General features: G+C 38.3%; 2 protein-coding genes across 3 annotated transcripts; both read right to left on the reverse strand.

Moving 5' to 3' along the window:
- Window positions 1–57: 57 nt before the first annotated feature.
- On the reverse strand, window positions 58–17000 carry LOC140548871 (uncharacterized; the record flags this gene model as incomplete). The annotated part of the gene is made up of 18 exons (XM_072672052.1): window positions 16773–17000; window positions 15853–15993; window positions 15679–15705; window positions 13083–14889; window positions 12812–12985; window positions 11846–12019; window positions 11626–11672; window positions 10212–10741; window positions 8262–8316; window positions 6551–6661; window positions 5642–5869; window positions 5492–5527; window positions 3491–5300; window positions 3053–3226; window positions 2784–2957; window positions 2079–2255; window positions 265–435; window positions 58–104 (listed from the first exon to the last, which is right to left on the reverse strand). Coding segments are annotated over exons 1-18 (5929 nt in total), but the record flags the coding sequence as incomplete, so codon positions are not given.
- Window positions 17001–17402: 402 nt separating this feature from the next.
- Window positions 17403–21976, reverse strand: LOC140548867 (polymeric immunoglobulin receptor-like). Of its 2 annotated transcripts, XR_011978944.1 has the most exons (7): window positions 21874–21976; window positions 20575–20892; window positions 20088–20432; window positions 19890–19991; window positions 19354–19403; window positions 18301–18604; window positions 17403–17470 (listed from the first exon to the last, which is right to left on the reverse strand). XR_011978944.1 is itself a non-coding variant. In XM_072672049.1 (6 exons), the coding sequence occupies exons 1-6, from the start codon at window positions 21917–21919 to the stop codon at window positions 18383–18385; spliced, it is 1083 nt and encodes a 360-aa protein (XP_072528150.1). In that variant the 5' UTR covers window positions 21920–21976; the 3' UTR covers window positions 17963–18382. The 2 variants fall into 2 exon arrangements, 1 of the variants encoding a protein (XP_072528150.1); XM_072672049.1 differs by lacking the exon at window positions 17403–17470 and having other exon boundaries at window positions 17963–18604.
- Between the last annotated feature and the right edge of the window lie 524 nt (window positions 21977–22500).

Consider the following 22500-nt stretch of genomic DNA (forward strand, 5'->3'; position numbering starts at 1 on the left):
AGTTGTGAGAAACTCAGCAAAAGACTAAAGGAAAATTTAGGGAAAAGGGAAACTTACACTTTTTCATCCCTGCTTTTATAAATTGTTCACCTTTCGGGTCAATCCTGAAATAAAGAACAATAAAGCATAATTCAAATGTGGAAACACTCTGAATTACCCAACTGTGGGACGAATAAAGGATTATCTTATCTTTTCTAATGCAGTTGTTAATAAGGAAAATAATGCCACTGATTAATTTTCAGTTCTTGCAAACACACCACTAACCTAAGCAAAAAATGACAAAGTGGATCCTCCTGTCTAGCAGAGAGCAACTTCTCTCCTGACTCTCCAGGGTGATTATAGCTCAGATCCAACTCCTTCAAATAGGAAGGGTTTAAACTCAGAGCTGAGGCTAGAGAAGAACAGCCTTCCTCTGTGATCATACAACCAGACAACCTACAGGAAATACAAAATGCCATTACAATGAACACCAGAACAATTTAATGTACATTTTTGTACATTAAATTAATTAAAGTAAGTAAGTAAACGCATTAAACAGGCCTGGACAAAAATGATTGTACCCCTGAAAATAATGTAACCAAAGGGACATGTTAAATCAAGGTGTGTCCACTAATTAGCTTCACAGGTGTCTGCAACCTTGTAATTAGTCAGTGGGCCTATATATAGGGCTACAGGTGGTCACTGTGCTGTTTGGTGACATGGTGTGTACCATACTCAACATGGACCAGAGGAAGCGAAGGAAAGAGTTGTCTCAGGAGATTAGAAAGAAAATTATAGACAAGCATGTTAAAGGTTAATACAAATGGTAACAAAAGAACCCAGAAAAACTAAAGAGATTAATGGTGAACTTCAAGCTTAAGGAACATCAGTATCAGATTGCACCATCCGTCATTGTTTGAGCTAAAATGGATTTTATGGGAGACAAACAAGGAGGATACCATTGTTGAAAACAAGTCATAAAAAAAGCCAGACTGGAATTTGCCAAACAAGCCCCAAAGCTTCTGGGAGAGTGTCCTATGGACAGATGAGACATAAATGGAACTTTGCCAAGGCACATCAGCTCTATGTTCACAGACAAAAAAAAATTAAGCTTATCAAGAAAAGAACAAGGTCTCTACTGTGAAACATAGAGGAGGCTCTGTTATGTTCTGGGGCTGCTTTGCTGCATCTGGCACAGGGTGTCTTGAATCTGTGCAGGGTACAATGAAATCTCAAGACTATCAAGAGATTCTAGAGAGAAATGTACTGCACAGTGTCAGAAAGCTTATTCTCAGTCATAGGTCATGGGTCTTGCAACAGGATAATGACCCAAAACACAGCTAAAAACACCCAAAAATGACTAAGAGGAAAACATTGGACTATTCTGAAGTGGCCTTCTATGAGCTCTGACCTAAATCCTATTGAGCATCTTTGGAAGGAGCTGAAACATGCCATCTGGAAAAGGCTCCCTTCAAACCTGAGACAACTGGAGCAGTTTGCTCATGAGGAGAGGGCCAAAATACCTGCTGAGGGGTGCAGAAGTCTCATTGACAGTTACAGGAATCATTTGATTGCAGTGATTGCCTCAAAAGGTTGTGCAACAAAATATGAAGTTATGGGTACCATCATTTCTGTCCAGGCCTGTTTCATGAGTTCATTTTTAATAATAATTCTGTTGAAGCATGGTTGAAAAGCAATGTCTGACTTTCATTTGTTCATTTTCATAGCATTTTTATTTATTATTACTTTTGTCAGATTCAAGTTATTTCTGTGACCATTGTGGATTTTTCTTTCATTAACCGAGGGGTACCAAAAATTACATGTGTATGTAGTTAAAACTACAGTTTTAGTTGGTTTACCCTTTGAAGTCAGTAGAGCAGTTAAAATTAAGTTAAAATGAGTGATTATCCAGGAAGAATATTTCATTACACCATATACAGACAAGGTCGGGTGCAGGTCCCTTACATTTGGTCTTAACATAATGGCATCCATGGTGAAGGTTTTCAAATCTATACCCAGCTTATTCTAAATACATTTGTCCCTGTTGTGAAAATAATGATTATATCAATATACCAACATTCAGAAACTTAAGCACTGACCTCAATATCTCCAGTCTACACTTTGGATTCTCCAAACCAGCAGAGAGCAGCTCTATTCCTGCATTCTGCAAGTCATTGTCACTCAGGTCCAGCTCTGTTAGACATGACTCTGAAGTAGTATTGAGAAATGAAGACAGGAACTTGCAGCTCTTCTCTGTGAGGTTACACCAGCCCAACCTAGATGAGGAACACAGCAAAACTCATTTACAGAGACCAAGCACTAACATATTATAGAATCAATAATTTAAGGCAGATTAACAAATTAATACATACATTAAACAATAAGATGTTTTAGTGACATTGGTATAACATGGCCTATGCAGCATTTTGAAAGCAAAGGAAAGTATGGGACAAAATTAGAAATTAAAAACAAACAAACAAAAAAAAAAACATTTCTATGTATGTACAGTAACTTTTCTGCCACTTTACCTTTTAATCTAATTTATCATTTCAGGGACCTCTGTTATCTATTTATACAAACATTGTATACTCTTTTATTCCTACAAATTTGTATAATGCCATTTCTATGCTTGCTTTAACAGGAAATTATGTGCTTTCTTGGCAAGGTTTCCCCTCTGTACTTTTTCTTAACAGATTTTGACCTTTATTAAATGAACTAAAAGCCCAGATCTAATGGTCACAATTCCAAAATTATATGAACCAGCTAAAAGATCTTCCAGTGATGCCCATTTTCATGATACTTGCCTCAGAATTTGAAGTTTACAGTTTAAATTCCCCAAGCCAAAAAGGAGTTGATTCAGTCCTGAATCCTGCAGGTCATTGCTACTGAGGTCCAACTCTTTCAAATTGGGTGCAGTTGATCTGAGAGCAGAGACCAGTTCTGCACAGCTTTTTTGGGAAAAGTTACATCTGGCTAATCTGAAAAAAACATGATAAAATTAGTGTGTATGTAAATTACATTCATATTTGATTTACTTTACCTTGTAATTTATTTTAGCAAGCAAAACACTAACCTCAGTATTTCCAGTTTGCAGTGTGAGCTCTTCAGTCCGTCAGAAAGAAGCGTTGCTGCTGTTTCAAGACCGTAATTATCACTCAGGTCCAACTCTCGCAAGGGGGAGTTTTCTGATTGCAGTGCCATAGAAACACATTCACAACAACTCATAGTGAGCTCACAGCCAGCAAACCTGTAAAGACAATGAGTAAAAGAGCTAAGCTCTCATGGCCGAACACTACCATGTAATTGCCATTCGGCCCTTGACATTCTTACAAATCACATAAGAGATGTGCCAACCCAGTCACTATGTCTCATTTCTTAAGAAGTTTCTTCTGTGATAGTGGCTTAAATGCAAAACAGGTTGATTTTTTTAAAGCATAAAATTAACAAATTAATTAGTTAATAGTTACCGAACTATAGTTTAATTCAATATTAATTCAATACTATAACTCACAAGGCTTTTTTGCAGCATCTCACAGCTGGGACCAATCTTCTGCAAGCTGCATTCGATGTGTTGTATTTCTTAGGGTTTAATTCATCCAGCAGCTCTTCAGACACCACGAGAATGTAGGCCAGAGCTGAGCAATTGGATAAGGAGAGGCTTTTGTCTGGGAGAGCTTCTACATTCATGTATTTCATGATCTGGTTGTACAGGGAGCTATCTTTCAATTCAAGCAAGCAAAAGAAGTTATTAATGGATTTTTCTGGCGACAGATTCAGGTTTTCTGACGTGTTCTGAAGTTGCTTGATGTGCTGGATTACTTTACTGATGCTCTTTTTGGTGTTCTCTGTTTGAGGCAGCAGGCATGTCAGGTGTTTGTGATTGGATTCATGAGAGATTCCCAACAGGAAACGCAGAAACAGATCCAAATGTCCTTTCTCACTCTCCATGGCTTTGTCAAAGGCTTTTGTCAGTAAATGTTCCAGCAGAACTTTTTTAGGAAACTGATCTCCAAAGAAAAACTGCAAATCTTCCATGTCCTTGTTCAGGTAAGTGTAGAACACATAAAAGGCAGCAAGGAACTCTTGAAGACTCAAATGGATGAAGCAGTAAACCTTCTTTTCATAAAGTACAGATTCCTGTTTGAAGATCTCAGCACACATCCCAGAGTATTCAGAGTCTTCACTGGCATCGATCCCACAATCCCTCAGGTCATTTTCATAAAACATGATGTTTTCCTTTTTCAGCTGTTCAAATGCCAGCTTGGCCAGTTTCAAGATCATTACTCTATTAGAGTTTACAAGTTTGGTCAGGTCCCGCTCCACCTCCTTGTCATACTTCTGGTTCTTCATGTTCATCTGGATAAGCAAAAAGTGGATGTACATTTCTGTTAGCGTGGAGGGGACATCCTCTTGTTTTTTGATCAGAATTTCCTGAAGGACAGTAGCTGTAATCCAACAGAAGACGGGAATGTGGCACATGATATAGAGACTCTGAGAGATCTTAATGTGGGTGATGATTCTTGAAGCCTCGGTTTCATCCGGTATTCTTTTCCTGAAGTACTCCTCCTTCTGTTTGTCAGTGAACCCTCGAATTTCTGTGAACAGGTCCACATACTCCAAAGGGATTTGGTTGGCTGCTGCTGGTCGGGAGGTTATCCAGAGCCGAGCAGTAGGAAGCAAATTTCCGTTGATGAGGTTTGTAACCAGTGAATCCACAGGCGCTTTCTTTTTTACATTCCTCACCATGCTGTCGAAATTCAGTGAAAGTCGGCTCTCATCAAGTCCATCAAAAATGAACACGAGCTTGAGACGGTCTAACATTTTTGTTTCTTTCAGTTCTTCGAGGTCAGGGTGGAATTCCACCAATAGTTCATGGAAGCTGTACTGTTTATCTTTTAGCAAGTTCAGCTCTCGAAATGGAAGCAGAAACATGCAGTCTATATGCTGGTTGGCCTCACCCTCCGCCCAATCAAGAAGGAACTTCTGGACGGACACTGTTTTTCCAATGCCAGCAATGCCTTTGGTTAACACTGTTTTATTCTGGTCCTTATTTTTCCATGCTACACTGAAAATCTCATTGCAGTGGATCGCTGTCTCCTGAGATTGGTGCCCTCTGAATGCTTTATCCTTCATGATCTTCAGAGTCTCGTGTTCATTGTTAACTTTGTTGAGTTCTCCTTCTGTGATGTAGAGCTGCGTGTAAACATTTTTCAGGAGTGTTTTGTTCTTTGCGTCCTTCTTTCCCTCAAAAATACACTGAGTTTTCTTTTTTATACTGGCTTTGTGGCTCTCCAAGAATTTCTTTAGGATTGAATCATCTGCTTGGTATGACAGAAAAGCAGTAAATAATCATTTACACAATACATAATAATACACTCTTTATTTATGGACTCAATTTATGGACAAATGTAGATTTAATAAGAAGTCCTAATCCAGCCATGTGGAGGGCACAGTTTAGCCTCCTTACAATGGTGCTACATTACAGCCACCAGGAGGAAGGTGAGTGCAGTACCTGAATGTATCTCTTCTGGTTCTGCTCCTGTAGATCCTAAAAATATCATGTGTTGAGGATTATTTTGTTATTCAAGTGTCAACTGAAGAAAATATTGAATAATATTAACACTTACAAGCTACTTTTGAGATATTTACAGCTTGGACATACCATAACCGGAAGTGGTGGTGATGTTGAAGACCGATGGGCCATGGAAGTTGTTGCTATTGAATGCAGGAGCATTTACTGTGCTGCCTGTACTAGCACTCACAACTACAGACCAACTATCAGAAGAAACGACAGGGGTCGGGCTTGGATTCGCCTTCACTGAAGGAGGAAACACTCCTGGATGACCTGGATTAGGACGGTTCTCTATAATGGGTGTTGTCCTGTAAGGTTCTGGAACATGGGATGAGGAGCAAAACAGAACTGATAGATATTAAAAATATTGAAGAATAAATGAATAATGTTAAAATAATCATTATAATAATTTGTTTATAGAAACTAAAATGGATCTATGTACTGTATGCTCTCCAAATATACCAAGACAACATTAAAATTGTTTGGGTTAATAAGACTGAGGATTCAGATTTAGGGAACATTCTTCTTGAGAAAAAAATGTTTTGGTATCTAGAAGCATAAATCGGGCATTTTGAGGATTCAGAGAACATTCTTGATTTGTGATTGTGGTGCAAATTAAGCTAGACTAGGAAATGTTCTTTTAACTTAAGAATGTTCTAGGAACACCAAGAAAACTGGAAATGTCTGGGATGTGAAATTGTTGGAACACTAAACAGGGATCATTTCAAACCAGTGTTTTCACAACCAAAATGTAGCTTTATAGAAATGTTTGTAAGAATGTTAATTTGTTAGCTGCATAGTATATCCCATCATCCTCTATTAGATTTAATGCCACACAGAACATATTTTTCTACCAATGTGGGAATTTTAAACAAGGCTATGCCATTTCATTAGAATGTGTCATTAATGAGAATGTTTGCTTCTACTATTTTGAAACGTTTTACATAATGGAAGCTGAAGTTAACCTGGCAATTTCTGCAAAGTGAAAAACCACATTACCTTCAATGACTTGAGAGTCTTTGGTCCGTGTCAAGTGTCTCATTCTCCATAACAAAATAGAAAGAACAATCACCAGACAAGCTAGTAACAGCTCTGGCCAACTTTCGCTCACTGAGGAAAGAGATGTGAATTAATAGAGGCTCCAGTGCTCAATGTGCCCCTAAACTGTACAGTTACATGAATTTGTTACATTGATGCACCTCTTCAAGAGTTTGACTAATGTGCTAGTAGTGGTACAGCAGTGAATGGTGTGGCACAGTTGGGCTCCAGAACTAGAGTATATAAATTTTTGCTGTACTTTTATAGTATACAGGGTTGGACAGTGATTCCTAGCATAAAGATAAAGCTGTATTTGAGTGACTCTAAAGCCAAAATGGTCCTACAGTGGCCCAGTCCTGACCTGAATTAAAAGCACTATAACAGAAATCCAGCTTTAGTGAGCAAACTGAAAGTGCCAGTGTTAGAAACTCCACCTAGGAGCAACCGAGAAGAGGAAACGGGACTCAAAAGGAAACTGAGCTGGTTAAAAGTAAGGTACCATAAGTATTTGGACAGTGGCAAATATTTTGTAATGTTGCATCTGTGCTTCACCTCAGTGGATTGGAATATGAATATGGATATGGCAAATATGTTTTAGCTTTTAATGAAGGATTTAACAAATATTGCATATCTCTTCAGTAATTATAGCTATATTTTACATAGGCTCATCATTTTTCACAGGCTGAGTAGTAATTGAACAACTAACTGATAAGCAGGAGTTAATTCCAAGTGTTTAAATGTACAAAGGTCCAAAAAGGTGTCAGTGAAAGGGGTTGTCATTGAAAAAAAACAAACCTATCAGAGAGAGCAGAAACTTTAGAAAAAGGCTAAATCAACAATCTGGTTCATTCATTAAAATTTAAGGAGTGCACTGGTGATCCCAGTAACACCCAGTAAAATAAAATAAAAACATAGGCCATAAAAGACAATATGATGATCGCAGGATTCTTCTCTTCTCTCTCTAATCAAGTCAAGAACAGTCTTGAGAAAAGTCTCTGAAAAGCTTTAGTCACCTGACCTCAACCCAACTGAGCTGGTTTTCTTTTACTGAAGAAACTGAAACAGAAAGAACAACTAACAAACAGCAGCTGAAAGCAGCAAAGCATATGAAGGGGGGGAACTCATTTGGTGATGCCCATGAGATTGAGACTTCAGGCAGTCATTGACCTCAATAAATGATCATTATTTTAGTTTGTCCAATCACTTTTGAGTCTGAGTTTGAATACTTACACACATGCTCACTTATACACACTTAAGCTAACCAAGCTAACCTTCTCTAACTGAGTTACCATTAAAACACAATAAAGCATGTTACGAAAACACAATCTCGAGTGTAGCAGCTTTGTAGCAGCGCCTGCTTTAGCACTGCAATAAATAACTGTACAGGACATAGAAATGTAAACATTCACTGACAAGTCTGCACAAACACGAAGCACTACAGACCCCAACACCACACCATATAATCAGAAAGCAAGGGCTGACCAGCCACGCTTCCTGTAAACCATTTCAAACTGCATTTTATTCTAAAACCCTTTGAAATGACCTTACAGTGGCTTATACACAGTCATACGGGTGGAGATCCAGCTGCAGTAAAACAGGAAGAGAGTTTCGAAAGGGAACAAGAAGGTAGTTATTGCAGTCTGTGTTTCTGAACAGTGACCCGTGTACTCACCACCTGAAAGCATGGTCCTGAGGGGTCCAGAGTGTTTACCTCCCTCTGAAAGAAACTTACAGGCAATAACCAAAGCGTATCATCAGAAACCACAGCAAACAACGCACACTTCCTCAGGTTCCTAATGAGAGCACTTTCAAACTTGACAGTCCAACGTCACATGTATAAAATGTGGGAGTGTGTTACGTCAGTTTCTAGATCAGATAAGAGAGGAAGTCTCTACAGTGCTCTTCAGCAGTAAAACAAAGGTTTCCACTGTGCAAATAACCATTTCAGGTTTTATCTCTCTAGTCGTGTGCAAAGGTTTGGCCAGCCCTTCTCAAATTACATTATTACATGAAGAATAGTTGATGTAAGTGAAAATAGGTCACACTCTTAACAGAGTGTGTCATGCACAAAATATTGGTACAAATAAAATCTTAAATAATTTGACATGCGCAAACATAATGTTTTTTTTTCCATTCTGTCAAATTTGGTAAATAAATAGAAATTGTGTCTAAAGTGTGCAGAAAAATGTCATATTTAAGTTACCTGTTGGGGGTGTATTGCCTCGGTTACATTTAGAAAAGCACTATTAATGAATATGCACTATATGTAAGCAATGTTAAATCCAGAACAGACTTATGCTAATCTTGCATTATTAAAGTAAACTGAAGTAAATTCACAGATTTTTATTTTTTTTATAGAAATCCAGCAATGAGCAAACTGAAAATGCCAGTGTTAGAACCGAGGAACTGAAAAGAGGGAACATGACTCAAAAGAAAACCAATGGCTGCACTGGATACTATTTGCACTGCATCAGAGGTTAAAAGTAAGGTACAAAGTATTTGGACAGTGGAAAATATTGTGTAATGTTGCATCTGTGCTTCACCTTAGTGGATTGGAATATGAATATGGGTATGACAAATATGTTTTAGCTTTACATGAAGGATTGAAAAAATATTGCATTATCTCTTCAGTAATTATAGCCATATTTTACATAGGCTTGTCATTTTCACAGGTGTAGTAGTAATTAAACAACTAACTGATAAGCAGGAGTTAATGCCAAGTGTTCAAATGTACAAAGGTCCAAAAAGGTGTCAGTGCGAGTGAAAGAGGCTTTTTATTGCCTCGGTTACATTTAGAAAATAGGGGTGCCAAAACATTTGAATATGACATATTATTCTGTTGACCACTGTTATATTTATATTGCTTTTTTTTACATTTGATTTAGTGTATATATATATTTGTGGTACTATCAACTATTCATTTTAATGAAAGTGTTTAGGGTTGTGTACTGGTTTGGCTTATTAGTCACATGAGTGAGTAGGTGTACAGGTGTATACTGGAGTGTATACTGCTTATAAATGGGGGAAATTTGTATTTTTAAATATGATATGTTTCCTACAATCATCAGACACATACAGAATTAAGGTATAAAGTATAGAATATACTTTGGCATAGAATATATGTAAAAAACAAGAAAGTAAAATTTATTTTATTGAAAAATGTATTCCAAAATTTTTCCCATCAAACTGAAAATAAATATATTGGTCATTCAGAATTCAAGTTACATGTAGGCTCATACATACTACGAATACAGTATATTGTTGCTGTCAGAGCAAAACCTTTTTTCACTTCTCTTCATAATGTAAAAAAAGTGGTTCTTTATATTATATCAGAATTTCATAAAGAATGGACCAATAGAAATGCTCCAAAATTACTTAATTACAAAATTAATTAAAATATTTTCACATTTTTACTTCTTCCACTGGAAGTTAGGAAGTTTTTTCCTGTAAAGTTGCCATTTTGGAGATACAAGGTTTTATATCTGTACCACTATCATTCTATTTTCAATTATTAGGATGTTTTTAAAGGATGGGATTAAGTTAGACTTGGACTTCTCAGGCTGAAAGTTGGATTGTCCACTCAGAAAACCAGTCTGCAATGGATATTCAGTTACAGGGATACTGTGGCAGCGTGATGTATCAGTCTGAACACAGGGTAGACAGGCTCTGTAAAGTTGGCGTGAAACGTGTATATGTGGATCAGTGCATTGGTTTTGACCCTGTAGTAGGACAGAGTGCCAGCCGGCCAGTCCAGATACACCGCTATGCTCTCAGAATTGAAATTGTTGTCCGGTGTTTTTCGGAGGTCTATTTTCTTACCCCCGTGTAAAGCACAGTAGCTGTAGTTGGAGCAGTGTACACTCCAGGATTTGTCATTGTGTCCTGCCAAGCAGACATTTGCCTCTCCAGTCCTGCTGATCGTTCTATACGTGACCCCTATATTCACCCCGAACACACTCCCTCCCCATTTAGCCTCCCAGTAATGCTGCCCAGATAGAGCTTCTCGACACATTACTTGCTTCCACGTCTGGAATCTGTCTGGATGGTCAGGGTAGGGGTTCTCCTTTAAACTCCAAGACACTGTCCTGTCATAATCCCACAGACAAAGAGATCGATGAGCAGTATTGGGGTCCAAAGAGAGATAACATATATCTGCAGACGGACATACAGTTACATTAAAATACAGCTCTTGTTAAAGTTCTGGCTCTTAATGTGAGATATAGGATATGGGAATTATAACTGAAATTACATCTCCCTGCTACTGCTGAAGTATGTATACAACATCTATTTCTGTTTCTTAAAGCAGAATTTTTAATTTCACATTTTTCAATGGTTTAAGTTTAGTCACAGTCATTAAATTCTAGAGAAATTGTTGCTAAGAAAATGCTAAGAAATATAATCTAATACTTTATCACATTTTGCTTGACTGTATACTTACACAATTACCAAACAATAACCAAAAACCTTCCAGTTTGTATACATTTATATATATCCTTTCAAAATGGTTGAATTCCATTCAATAAACAAGCTCATCTAAATATGCAATATGTTTAAATGATCACAATAATAATTCAATTAAATATTTTAGATTGGCTTAAATATCTTTAAATTGTCTATATCTTGGCCCACTAGCAGTACCAGCATAGTCCACTGGGTGGGGCTGTGGCCAACAGACTGGAAACCACGCTTGTTAAAGCTCCCTCAGAAAATGCCGCCCTAGCCGAAATTTCACTTCCATAAATATTCCATATAAAAGTCAAAAGAAACGTAGAGATTCATGGGTGGGTTTGGATAGTAAATAAAAAAGGCTGTATTTTCATTTCTGGTTACTAATATCACTCCCTCAAAGAAATAAAAGTTACTATGTATCAGGAAGATCAAAATCATGAATAAAAAAAGTCTGTCAGAAAAGTTTTAGATGATCGTGGTCATAATACAGCATCTATATGACAGTGGTGATCAGATCCTGTCCAGAACTTTACAGATGATTTATGCTTCATGGCTGGCCAGTTTGAAAAATGAGAATAAATACTTACAGCGCAATAATCTGGTCCTCATCTCAAATTTACCAAAAAGGTCTGCCCTGGATAGAGGAAAGACACTGTATTTGTGGGCAGTGCCAACACTGTGGACTCAATATTATGTATTGTATTATAGTAATATATGCATAATATATTTTATTTAGTGATAAGAAGAACAAAACCATTGATAGTTGGTAAGTTCCTCGAGATCAGTCAGGTTATATTCTTTACTTACTTCAGCTCCTCTAGTTCATAACTTGGATTTTCTATTACGTTAAAGATCCTCTTCATTCCTTTATGTCCTGTGTGGTTGTAACTGACGTCCAGCTTTTTGAGCTTTGAGATGGTGGAACTTAGAGCAGCGGCCAGAGACGAACAGCCCTTCTCTGTTATCAGGCACCGACACAACCTGATGGAAATGACGTGTATGTAGGATTAGCAATAGAGCACAACACTACTCACTATACCTGTCATGGTTCGGCACTGTTCTGTCCCTTTTCTAGTCTGTCTCTGGTCTTCCACGTGTTCTCCATCATAGCCTTCCTTTCTTGTTAACTCTGTTCAGGTGTGCCTTGTTGGTCTCTGTCTGTTTATACCCCCTGTGTTTCAGTTTGCCTTGGTCTGTTGAAAGGGGTAGTTTAGAGATACGCGGTTTATGGTATATACTGTATATATACATAGTAATGCTATACATGAAGATGCCATAGTCAGCATACGTACATTCCTCATTTGGTGATTTTGTATGTATTTAACATAAATATGTATGCTAGGTGACTATGAATAAGGCAAATAGATGATGTCAAAGGTTTAAAATGTCGAAAAAATACCAGCATTGCCAATTCAGATCACTTGTACAGAGGAAATAAATTCAGAATCATATCCTGATTTAATACTCTGATTTAAATTTCAATATATCTTGTATTTTGTCTTTCGAATATGAATTACGTTTGTTCATTATTAGATCATAATTTTTAGTTTTCTAATCCAACAATAGTCTTGGATTGCATAATTGCATCTTTTTACCTATATTTTAACTTTTTTTAACCAATTTTAACCAAAAGCTACAGAAATATTTGGATATTATGCAAACACGCAAATGCGAAATGCCCTGAATTGAGTAATGATGAAACTGCAACTTTAATTGGATTAGAACCAAACTGTGGAAGCAAGGACCAACCCTGATTGCCTCAGCAGTACTTACTTGAGTTGCTGAAGCTTACAGTGCAGACTCTTAAGCCCCTGAGCTAGCAATGATATTCCAGCATCTTGCAGATCATTGTTACTCAGGTCTAGCTCAATTAAGCATGACATTCTGGAGCTGAGGGCACTGGCCAGAATTGCACAGCTCTGCTTGGTTAGATTACAGTCATTGAGCCTAGAAAGACACAAAGGAAAATCAAAAAATGTGGTACAAGCATTTCATCAATTCATCCATGATCCAAAGCATAAAGAGTATGAGGTACAAAACTTACAAAGCTCTTTTAGAGGCAACTACCAGTGGTATAGTTCTCCGCAGACCCTCATCTGACTTCAGATATTTCCTCAAGTCAAATTCATCAAGATCATCCGTTGACATCAAGAGTAGGTAAACGAGAGCAGAGCACTCTGGAGGGGTGAGCTGATGATCTGACCTCGATCTCACGTAGCTCCTAATCTCCTCCACTAAAGAGGTGTCATTCATCTCATTCAGGCAGTGGAGAAGGTTGATGCTCCTCTCTGGTGAGATCTTCTTTCTGATCTTGTCCTTGATAAACTTAACTGTTTTCTCGACTCCTTCCGTCAAGCTCAGCTGTGGAAAGATGTTTACCAGAAGGGTGTGACCGGACTCCATTGAGATTCCAAGAAGGAAGCGGAGGAAGAGGTCGAGGTGTCCGGACTCACTCTGTAAACTCTTGTTGATGGCAGATTTGTGAAGATCATAGAGGTTGTTTTTCACTCTCCATTTCAGTTTGTCAGCTGTGTTTTCATGGAGAAGATTGGTCCTCGCTGTACTGTAAAAGTAATATACAAACAAGGCAGCAAGATACTCCTGGATGCTCAAATGCACAAAGCTATAAGCCTTGGACTTGAACAACATTTTCTCCTTTCTGAAAATCTCAGTGAACATCCCAGAATACACTGAAGCAGCTTGAACATTGATGCCACACTCTTGCAGATCTTTTTCAAAGAATATGAATTTTTCCCTCAGGAGGTTCTTGTATGCGAGCTCTGCTAGCCTCAGAATTTCCTCAGAATAATCGACGTATTCCTGCGACTTTTTCTGATACCTTCCAGGGTACTTTTGAAGTTTCAGGTCAATCTGGTAGAGCATAAAGTTTGTGTACATCCCTGTGAGAGTTGTGGGCACTTCTTCTTGTTGTTGGTCATCTTCTCCATATTTTTCATCATCTAACATTAGCTGAAGCACAGTTGCAGATATCCAACAGAAGACAGGGATGTGGCACATGATGTAAAGGCTCTTGGACTTCTTAATGTGGGAGATGATTTTGCTGGCTTGTTCTTGATTGCTGACCCTCTTCCTGAAGTACTCCTCCTTCTGGTCATCATTGAACCCTCGCACCTCTGTCACGAGATCAATGTGCTTACTGGGTACTTGATGGGCTGCAGCTGGCCGTGAGGTTATCCAAATGCGAGCAGATGGGAGCATGTTTCCGATGATTAGATTGACAATCAGAAGGTCAACAGATGACATCTCTGTCACATCACACACCATTTTATTGCTTGTAAAGTTCAGAGCGAGGCGGCTTTCGTCAAGACCATCAAAAACGAACAAGACGGTAAGACCACCCAGGGCCTCTACATCCTCTGTCTTCAAATCTAGCTGGTGGTAAAAGTAACACAGTAACGTGTAGAGGCTGTAGTGCTCCTCCATAATGGGATTCAAATCTCTGAATGACATCAGGAACACAAAGTCTATGTCCTCATTGGTTTTTCCTTCCGCCCATTCCAGGGCGAACTTCTGAATGGACACTGTCTTTCCTACCCCTGCGATCCCCAGGGTCAGCACCGTTCTCTGTTTCAGTGAGTCTGAACACTCTCTGAAAATGTCGCTGAACTCAACTGGAGTGTCTGCAGCAATGGCCCTTGACAACGCTTCAATCTGCCATACTTCATGCTGATTGCTGACTCCCCCAGTATGACCTTCCACAATATAGAGTTCTGTGTAGATGTCAGCCAAGGCTATGCTGCTCCCTCCATCAGATGTCCCTTCATAGACCGTGGTGCAGAGCTGTCTTGTGCAGTTTTTCAGTTTTTCACGAAGCACTTGCTTTCTTGACTCTGAAAAAACAGCACAGGACATTACTGTCAGGGACATTTACAGCAGTTATCTGATGCTCTTATCCAGAGCGACTTATATGTGAATCATGTTTCACAAGAAGGAGAATATAGAGTCTTGCTCAAGGACTGTTGTAGCATGGTGCCCTTATCTGGTCTTGAAATGAACCCTTATCAGAATTTAGGCTGAAATTGGACAGTCCTGACATAAAACCCCTGAGATAAAAATCCATAGTCTTGTGTAGTGAGTTGCTTATCCACAAAGCCCATACTCATAATTCACTGGTCCCAGACCCAGTCATGTAGCTGACCCCATGTTCTCGACCTTGTTTTGTTTTCTTAATAGAACAAAGCATTTTAGTTAACACAGAAAACATTGTGTTGCAAAAGCCATAAATGGTGTAAAATAATACAGCTGGGCATCACATCATATTGTGGTCATATTTAATTAAATATTACTGTTAATATTTTTAGTAATAACACATTTTATAAATGTGTATGTAATATTTCATTATTAATACCTATATTTTTTGAATTTGATATATAATATAATGTAACATAATGTAACATAACTGTAATATGCAGTAATCCTCTATTTAAAATAATTCCTTGAAAAAATATATATGTCATCAAAGCTTTTAACATGTAGCATATGGTGATTAGCTTCACAAGAAAAATACATTCTGTCTTACATATTCATATTCTCATTAAAGACACTTTTTATTTTTATTTTAGTGATGGTAAGGCATATGAAGAGTTTTACAGAAAGAAACCAGGATTAAGACCACTTACCATCGCATACCACTGAAGGCTGTTTTTCTAAAATAAAAAAAGAAGACTTAAACACATATTATACTGTCATTAGCAACTTTACATCACTATTAATAATAATAATAATAATAATAATAATAATAATAATATCATCATACTCTTACATTAGTGCAAGTATAGTTAGAGGTATCGTACCACAGTCTTCAGCACTGGTGTTGAAGTTAAAGATGACTGGGGCTGAGAAATGACTGCTGATCAGTGATGGAGCATTCACAGTTCCCCCTGACTTCGCCCAGATCGAGCTCTGCACACAGCCAGGCTGAACAGCTGTGGAACCTGATTTCAAAAAGGAGTTGTTATAAATTTTTGAAATTTGCATCACCTTTTAATTCCATCTGAGCTCAATTTTTTTTCTAAAAATATATATATACTGGTGGGGCTATTCTTATTGGTAATCGAAGTTTGTAATAACACTGTTATCCTTTTGGCAGGATACTTACGCTTTTAAGGGGTTAAAATTGTACAAAAAATACAAATAAACTTATCTTGCTTATAATGTAAGAGGCATTTTGATCAGGTTCTGCATGCAATTGTAGATCGAGACATCAAAAGACACGTCTTAGCATTGAATAACATATAGTATCTGAATAGCAATATGTGAATATTTACGAAGAGCAGTAACCGTAGTAACAATGTGACATATGATGTTTTGGGAATTAAATAAAACATGGTTGTATTGATATAGGAGGCTTTAAAACCCAAGAGAACTTAATGTGTTCAATTTGTAACACAGGTATGAAGCATGGTTCTCAGATACGACATGCTCATAAAACCTCAAATGTTGATTTAGAAATATTGTAAAAGTATGTTTTAACCCTCAATCTTATAAAAAAAACAAAGGTGCTACAAAGGGTTCTTTGAACAATGCCATATAACAACCACTTATGAATTCCTTAAGAACAAATTTTCTAAACGATCTTTATGGAAAGATCTTTATGGAACCAAAATTGTTCTTCAATAGCGTTGCATTAGGAACCATTCAAAGCACCTTCACTGTTTAAAAGTATAAAAAAGCATAATTAACATGTTCTACACAAGATCTGCTCTCAGCCTACCTGTACTGGGGTCATGCTCAGTTTCCTCGAGGATCTCCTTTTCCATTCTATGGCAGATTTCTAAAGAGACACTTATATTTCCATATTCTCTCTTTAAGTAGATTCATCTTCTAATATCATACCAATATCCATAACAAGAGTGAGACAGATTTGCCTTTCTGAGGCACCATTGTCTTACCAAACACTCTAGATTTCTGCCTGAAACTCCTATGAGGCGAAAGCTCACATTTCAGTCATAAAGTACAAAGTTTACATATGGGGTGTGTGTGTGTGTTTTAACTCCTTGTACTTAGTCCTGCAAGGAGGAGTCAGGCGTTGGGGAGGGGATATTGTGAAATTCTAGAAAAGCAGCTATATAAAAAAGGAGCAGTTGAGTAACATGCTGTGTCGTAACACACAGAGCCCTCAGAGAGTCTCGTAATGCATCTGTAAATATGCTCCAGCTATATGATATGATCAGGAACCCAATTGCAGAACAGAAACTTGTGAGTTCATCAAGTCTTTAAAGCAATGTTATGTAGTGTTCTACCTTAAACCAGCAGCTTCAGGATCATGCTGATGCTCCACAGACTGGAACAGGGGGAGAACGGCGTCTCCGTCATTCCCACTCCGGGCCGGAGCGCTGCTGCTACTGCACTATGGAGCTTTGGTGGTGGAGCTGCAGGAGGAGAACCTCTCTCCAGGACTGCTGTGTAATGCTGCAGAACCCATAGAGTCATATTAGTGTAAAATCCTGTAGTATTACTCTACCGCCTCAGTCCACTTCACCTACAGTTGCTGTTTCTGGAGCTCTTTGCTTGCCCAGAAAGGCATGTGCATAGCTGTGCATGAGGGGGCGCTTAATGTGAGATTTGAATTTGCGACAGTGGAGTAAAAGTGAATTACACTCCACACCTGTAGGGGGAGCCCAGGAGCAAGACAAACCAATTCTTACACAACACGGCCTATAGCAAAAATATGCATACACAGAATTCAGGTCTCATTTACTTATAACTATAGTTTTATTATATTTTAATTTATATTTTTTTATTATTATATTATTATTATATTTAATAGTATTGAATATTATTTTATTATTTTCATTATACTCAAGCTTGCTGGCAATTATCTGAGACTTTTTGTGTGAAAATAATAATATAAATTATATAATAATAATAATAATAATAATAATAATAATCATAATCATCATCATCATCATCATCATCATCATCATAATAACCAGTACAAAGCTAGTGCAAATGTTGCATCATAAGCTATAATAGAGAACCTGCATGTAATTCACCATACACCAGTGTTATCAACATTTTATTGAACATTATTAATAATTAGTTCGAATAACCCACACACCTTAATAATCATTTCTTTACCAATATGTAATCAGCCATAACATTAAAACCACTCCATCATGCTGCCAAAACAGCTGTGACCAGTCGAGGCATGGACTCCACAAGACCTCTGCAGACCTTAGCAGCAGGTCCTTTGTTGGTAATCAAATGTTTATTAAGGTTTACAGGTATGCATATCTTACATTTCTCTCCATCATGGACAGACACTGATTGCTCATGACCCCGGCCAAGGGCTGGATGCCATCATACATATTATATGGACCATTATGTATGGTGGTCCACACTGGCATATTCTGCAGACGACTCTGTCTCTGGGTTGGAAAGCTGTGCCATGGAGTAGAAATCTCCATCTGTGGGTGGCTCTGTAGTTCTGACAGCAGCTGTTTGAGTGGTGGATGGAAACATTGGATTCTGGGTGGTGGCATAAACTGTAGTACTAGACGGCTGTGTGTCCTGAATCTCCTCATAATAGAGTCCATGATGATCCTGGGGAGGAGGAGGGGGTTGAGAGAAAGATTGTTTTGGTTATTCTTTTAAATTCAACTGTGCTACCGATAAGTCGGTACTTTAAGTTGAGTCTCGAGTCTCAAGGCTTTGAAGCAAAGTCTTGCCTTTCTACACGACTGACTTAAGTCCCTGTAGTTTAGGTCCAAAGTACAGTTTCTTGAATGCAAGTGAGTCAAATCTTGAGTCTGGGTCTTGGTCATGTGTCCAAGTCGGGTCTCAAGTTTCTGAGATGAGAATATAAGTAGAATCTCAAATCTCTGGGGTTCAAGTCCAAGTCTCAAGTTTCTTAAGTGAGAGTCTGAGTGGAATCTTGAGTCTCTGTGGCCTGGGTCTGAGTCTGGAATTTCTCAAGTGTCAATCTAAGTTGAGTCTTAAGTCTCTGGGATGCGAGTAGAATTTCAGTTCTTTAGGGTGTGAGTCCAAGATCAGCCTTGAGTCTCTAGGATTTGATTTCGCGTTATTAATGTCTGGGGTGTAAGTCTAAGCAGAATGTAAAATTTATGGGGTGCAAATCTTAGATTTGAGTCCAAGTCTTGAGGTTTGGAGGAGTGAGTATATGTACAAGCTCCAGTATTGGGGGTGGGGCGGGGGGGCACATCTAAGTAAAATATTGTCCCAGAGTCCCAGTGTCTAGTCTTTAGGGTACAAGTCTAAGTAGAAAAGTTATTTGATTATTTGGTCAACCCATTTAGAAATACATTACCCACATAACACATTCATTCACTAACCTCATCATCATTTGCTGAGTTTCTTCTGTTTGTTGAAGAGGAAGTAGAATCTATAGAACACATATGATCATGTGACCATTTTTATATATATTTTCCTCCAGAATTAAATAATTAAGATGAGAATCATTTAGGTTGAAATTGTCTATTCAAGAGAAATGTGAACCAGGTCAGTGGAGGTGAATAAAACCAGACTGAGAAGTTGATTACCCCTAAAAGCTCCCACTTTGAATTTTTACACTGCATCTCTGTTTAACCAAAGATTTCAGGTCTAAAAACCTGTTTTTAAAATTCACTCATGGTGGAAGGATACATATAATAGTCCCAGTAGACACATGTGGGTTTACTGGTAGGTTTGGATAGTTAATAAAATTACTGTAGACATAGGAAAAAAGTGTTGCCATGGAGAAGTCTGGTTTAATTCATCACCACTGTAAAGAAGTATGATTCAATTACTCTATAATGAACCACAATTTGACACCAAACCCTCGCCGGCCTCTAGAAGGCCAACACAGCGTATGCGTGCTTATAAACAGTACCTTGTGTCTTCCTGTGTCTGAGTTTGTAGAAGATCAGCATAAGTCCTCCAATCAACAGCAGAACCACACAGACAATCACAGCGACGATGATGGCTATAGAAGCTGGGGGCAGGTGAGACAAATTCATGTTGAACACATGGGAATGCAGACAACAGTTCACCCTCCATCCACCCTCCATGAAATGTACAGGTAACTTACGAAACTTATGGCTAACTTCCAGATGGATTTCATTGACAAGGGAAAAATAAGGATTTGTACTTCGATCCTTTGTTCCCTGAAATCCACACATGTAAAGTCCTCCATCCTCCTTCATCAAATCACTGATGTTCACGTTGAAGAGGTTTTTTTGTGGATGGTCAAAAAGAGAAATCCTCCCGTTCTGTGCAGATTCTCCAAGAGTATAAACAATAGCATACAAGCTGTGATCGGTCACTTTATACAAATACTTGAAGAAATTTTTATACTCCTCTGGATATGTGCAGGTAAAGGTAACATTGTCTCCTAGATGAGCTGTCTGTGAAAGTAACTTTCCACAACAAGCATCTGCCAGAAAAAAAAACAAAGAAAGAGTGACATTAAAAAGCTGCTGCCTTTCACCATCTCACACTGTTGGATGCTTCATGAAGCTTTGGGGTAAATCAATCTCGGGGAATTACTGCAAATGCAGACTGTACTAGTCTATCACCTTCTTTCACTGTCAGTGTCACATCGGTAAACTGGGCTCCTTGCTTTTCCACTCCACATCTGTAGGTCCCACCATCCTGCTGACTAATGTTTTTAATCATCACACTGTACATTCCAGGCATATCAGGAGTTACATTCATAAAGAAGATTTTTCCATCAGGATCTGCTGTGGTGTTTGAAAGAATCTTGGTGGTGCATCTTTTATTTTCTAGCTTGCAGAAGTACTTTGTGTGATTCTTGTATTTCGGGTAATCATATCTACAGTTGAAGAGGGCACTTCCTCTTTTGTAGCCAGTCACTTCAGCACAGTCCATTTGATCTGCAGAGTTCAAAAGAAGTTCCTCCTTTAGTCATGTGATCTAAAACATGGGCATCATAGAAATAGTGCTCTGTGCGAATGTGACATAGAAGAACCCATTTTGTCCCCCCCCCCAATAAAATACATTTAATGGTCTTGGAAGTAGATTCTTTAAGCCCTTAAAATGTCTCTTTTCAAACATGGCTCTACACTCTTGAAGGTGCTACAAATGTTTTTTTGGGTGATGCCATAGAAGAACCACTTTTGGTTACATAAAGAACCATGTTTGTCATAGAGATATGTGAGTGTGAACCTTTAAAAAACCTTTAAAAGGCCCTCCAAAACTTTCTCTTGATGTAAAGGATGTTTATCGATTTAATGGTCACTCTCTCTATTACAAAAATAGTTCTTTACACAAACAAAAGTGGTTCTTCTATGGCCTTGCTCAAAGAACCTTTTGTAGCACCTTTATTGTTTAGTGTGTCTAGTGCAGTGGTTCCCAACGCTGGTCCTGGAGGACCTTCTGTCCTGCACATTTCAGTGTGTTTAACACTTCACTTTAACTCAGGAAGGGCTTGTTAATCATCTGATTAGCTAGAGGGTAGGCGCAAAAATATACAGGAAAGGGTGTCCTCCAGGACCAGGGTTAGAATCTACTGCAAAAGAGAACCAAATGTGGTTCTAATGTGGCATCTCAGAGACGCCACAATGGTTTCCTTTGTGATACCATTTTAAATAGTGTTTTTAAACCATATAATCCCTGGTTATTCAGTTAACAATCCTAAAACCCTGATCTGATTAACTATGAATGATACCACAGCTACTCTTGAGATAATCTGTAAGTTATGAGAGTAGTTATAAGAGGAACCGGACTGTGGGACCATATTTATATACAAGGGTTAAACAGCTAAACATAAATGTTCTGTCAGAAGGACTAAAAGAACCATAAGACACACTTGAAAATAGATTAAGAATGTAAACAAGAACACTGGAGAGTCTGACCTGAGCTCAGGTATAGTGTGGTGATGAAGATGAGGAGGATCTTCATTGCTGTACCTATTCCAACCAGTGTGTTTTCTGGAGTCGCTGATGATTTGGTTCAGACTCGTACCATAGCCTATTCTCTTTATATTGCTCTCTAGCAGATGCTAAGTGACAGCACTACCTACTTCCTCTTGCCTTTCCTTTCAATCCCCCCCCCCACCAATCACTTCGTCTCTAGCATGATTCACAACACTTGTATATAGCAGTTTTTTTAAAGGTCTCTTCCTATTGCATCAGCCTCCTTCAGCCCTTCTCAGTTGCAAGCGTTGACGCAAAGGTATGAAATGACACTGTTCAAAACTGTAACACTTAAACATAATATCAGATTTTCAGATATTATAATAACAGTGAGTAATGCTGAAAGAGAAACATGGTAAATAATTCAGGTTAATCAAAAGTGACCAGTAATGGTCATTTAGGTTGAAAAAAAATGAGACACAGAGAAAGCTCACCCTGCTGGATCCCCTGTGGGTTGACAGCAACAGGAGCTTCCTAGGTCAGTTGTTCATATCCCAAGTCCTGACTACACCCTGCTTAGACACAGCCTCTTTAACTCACTGAGCCGCTGTTAGTTGATTAGTTGGG

This window comes from Salminus brasiliensis, unplaced genomic scaffold (genome assembly GCF_030463535.1).
Source record: "Salminus brasiliensis unplaced genomic scaffold, fSalBra1.hap2 scaffold_149, whole genome shotgun sequence".
Lineage (NCBI taxonomy): Eukaryota > Metazoa > Chordata > Actinopteri > Characiformes > Bryconidae > Salminus > Salminus brasiliensis.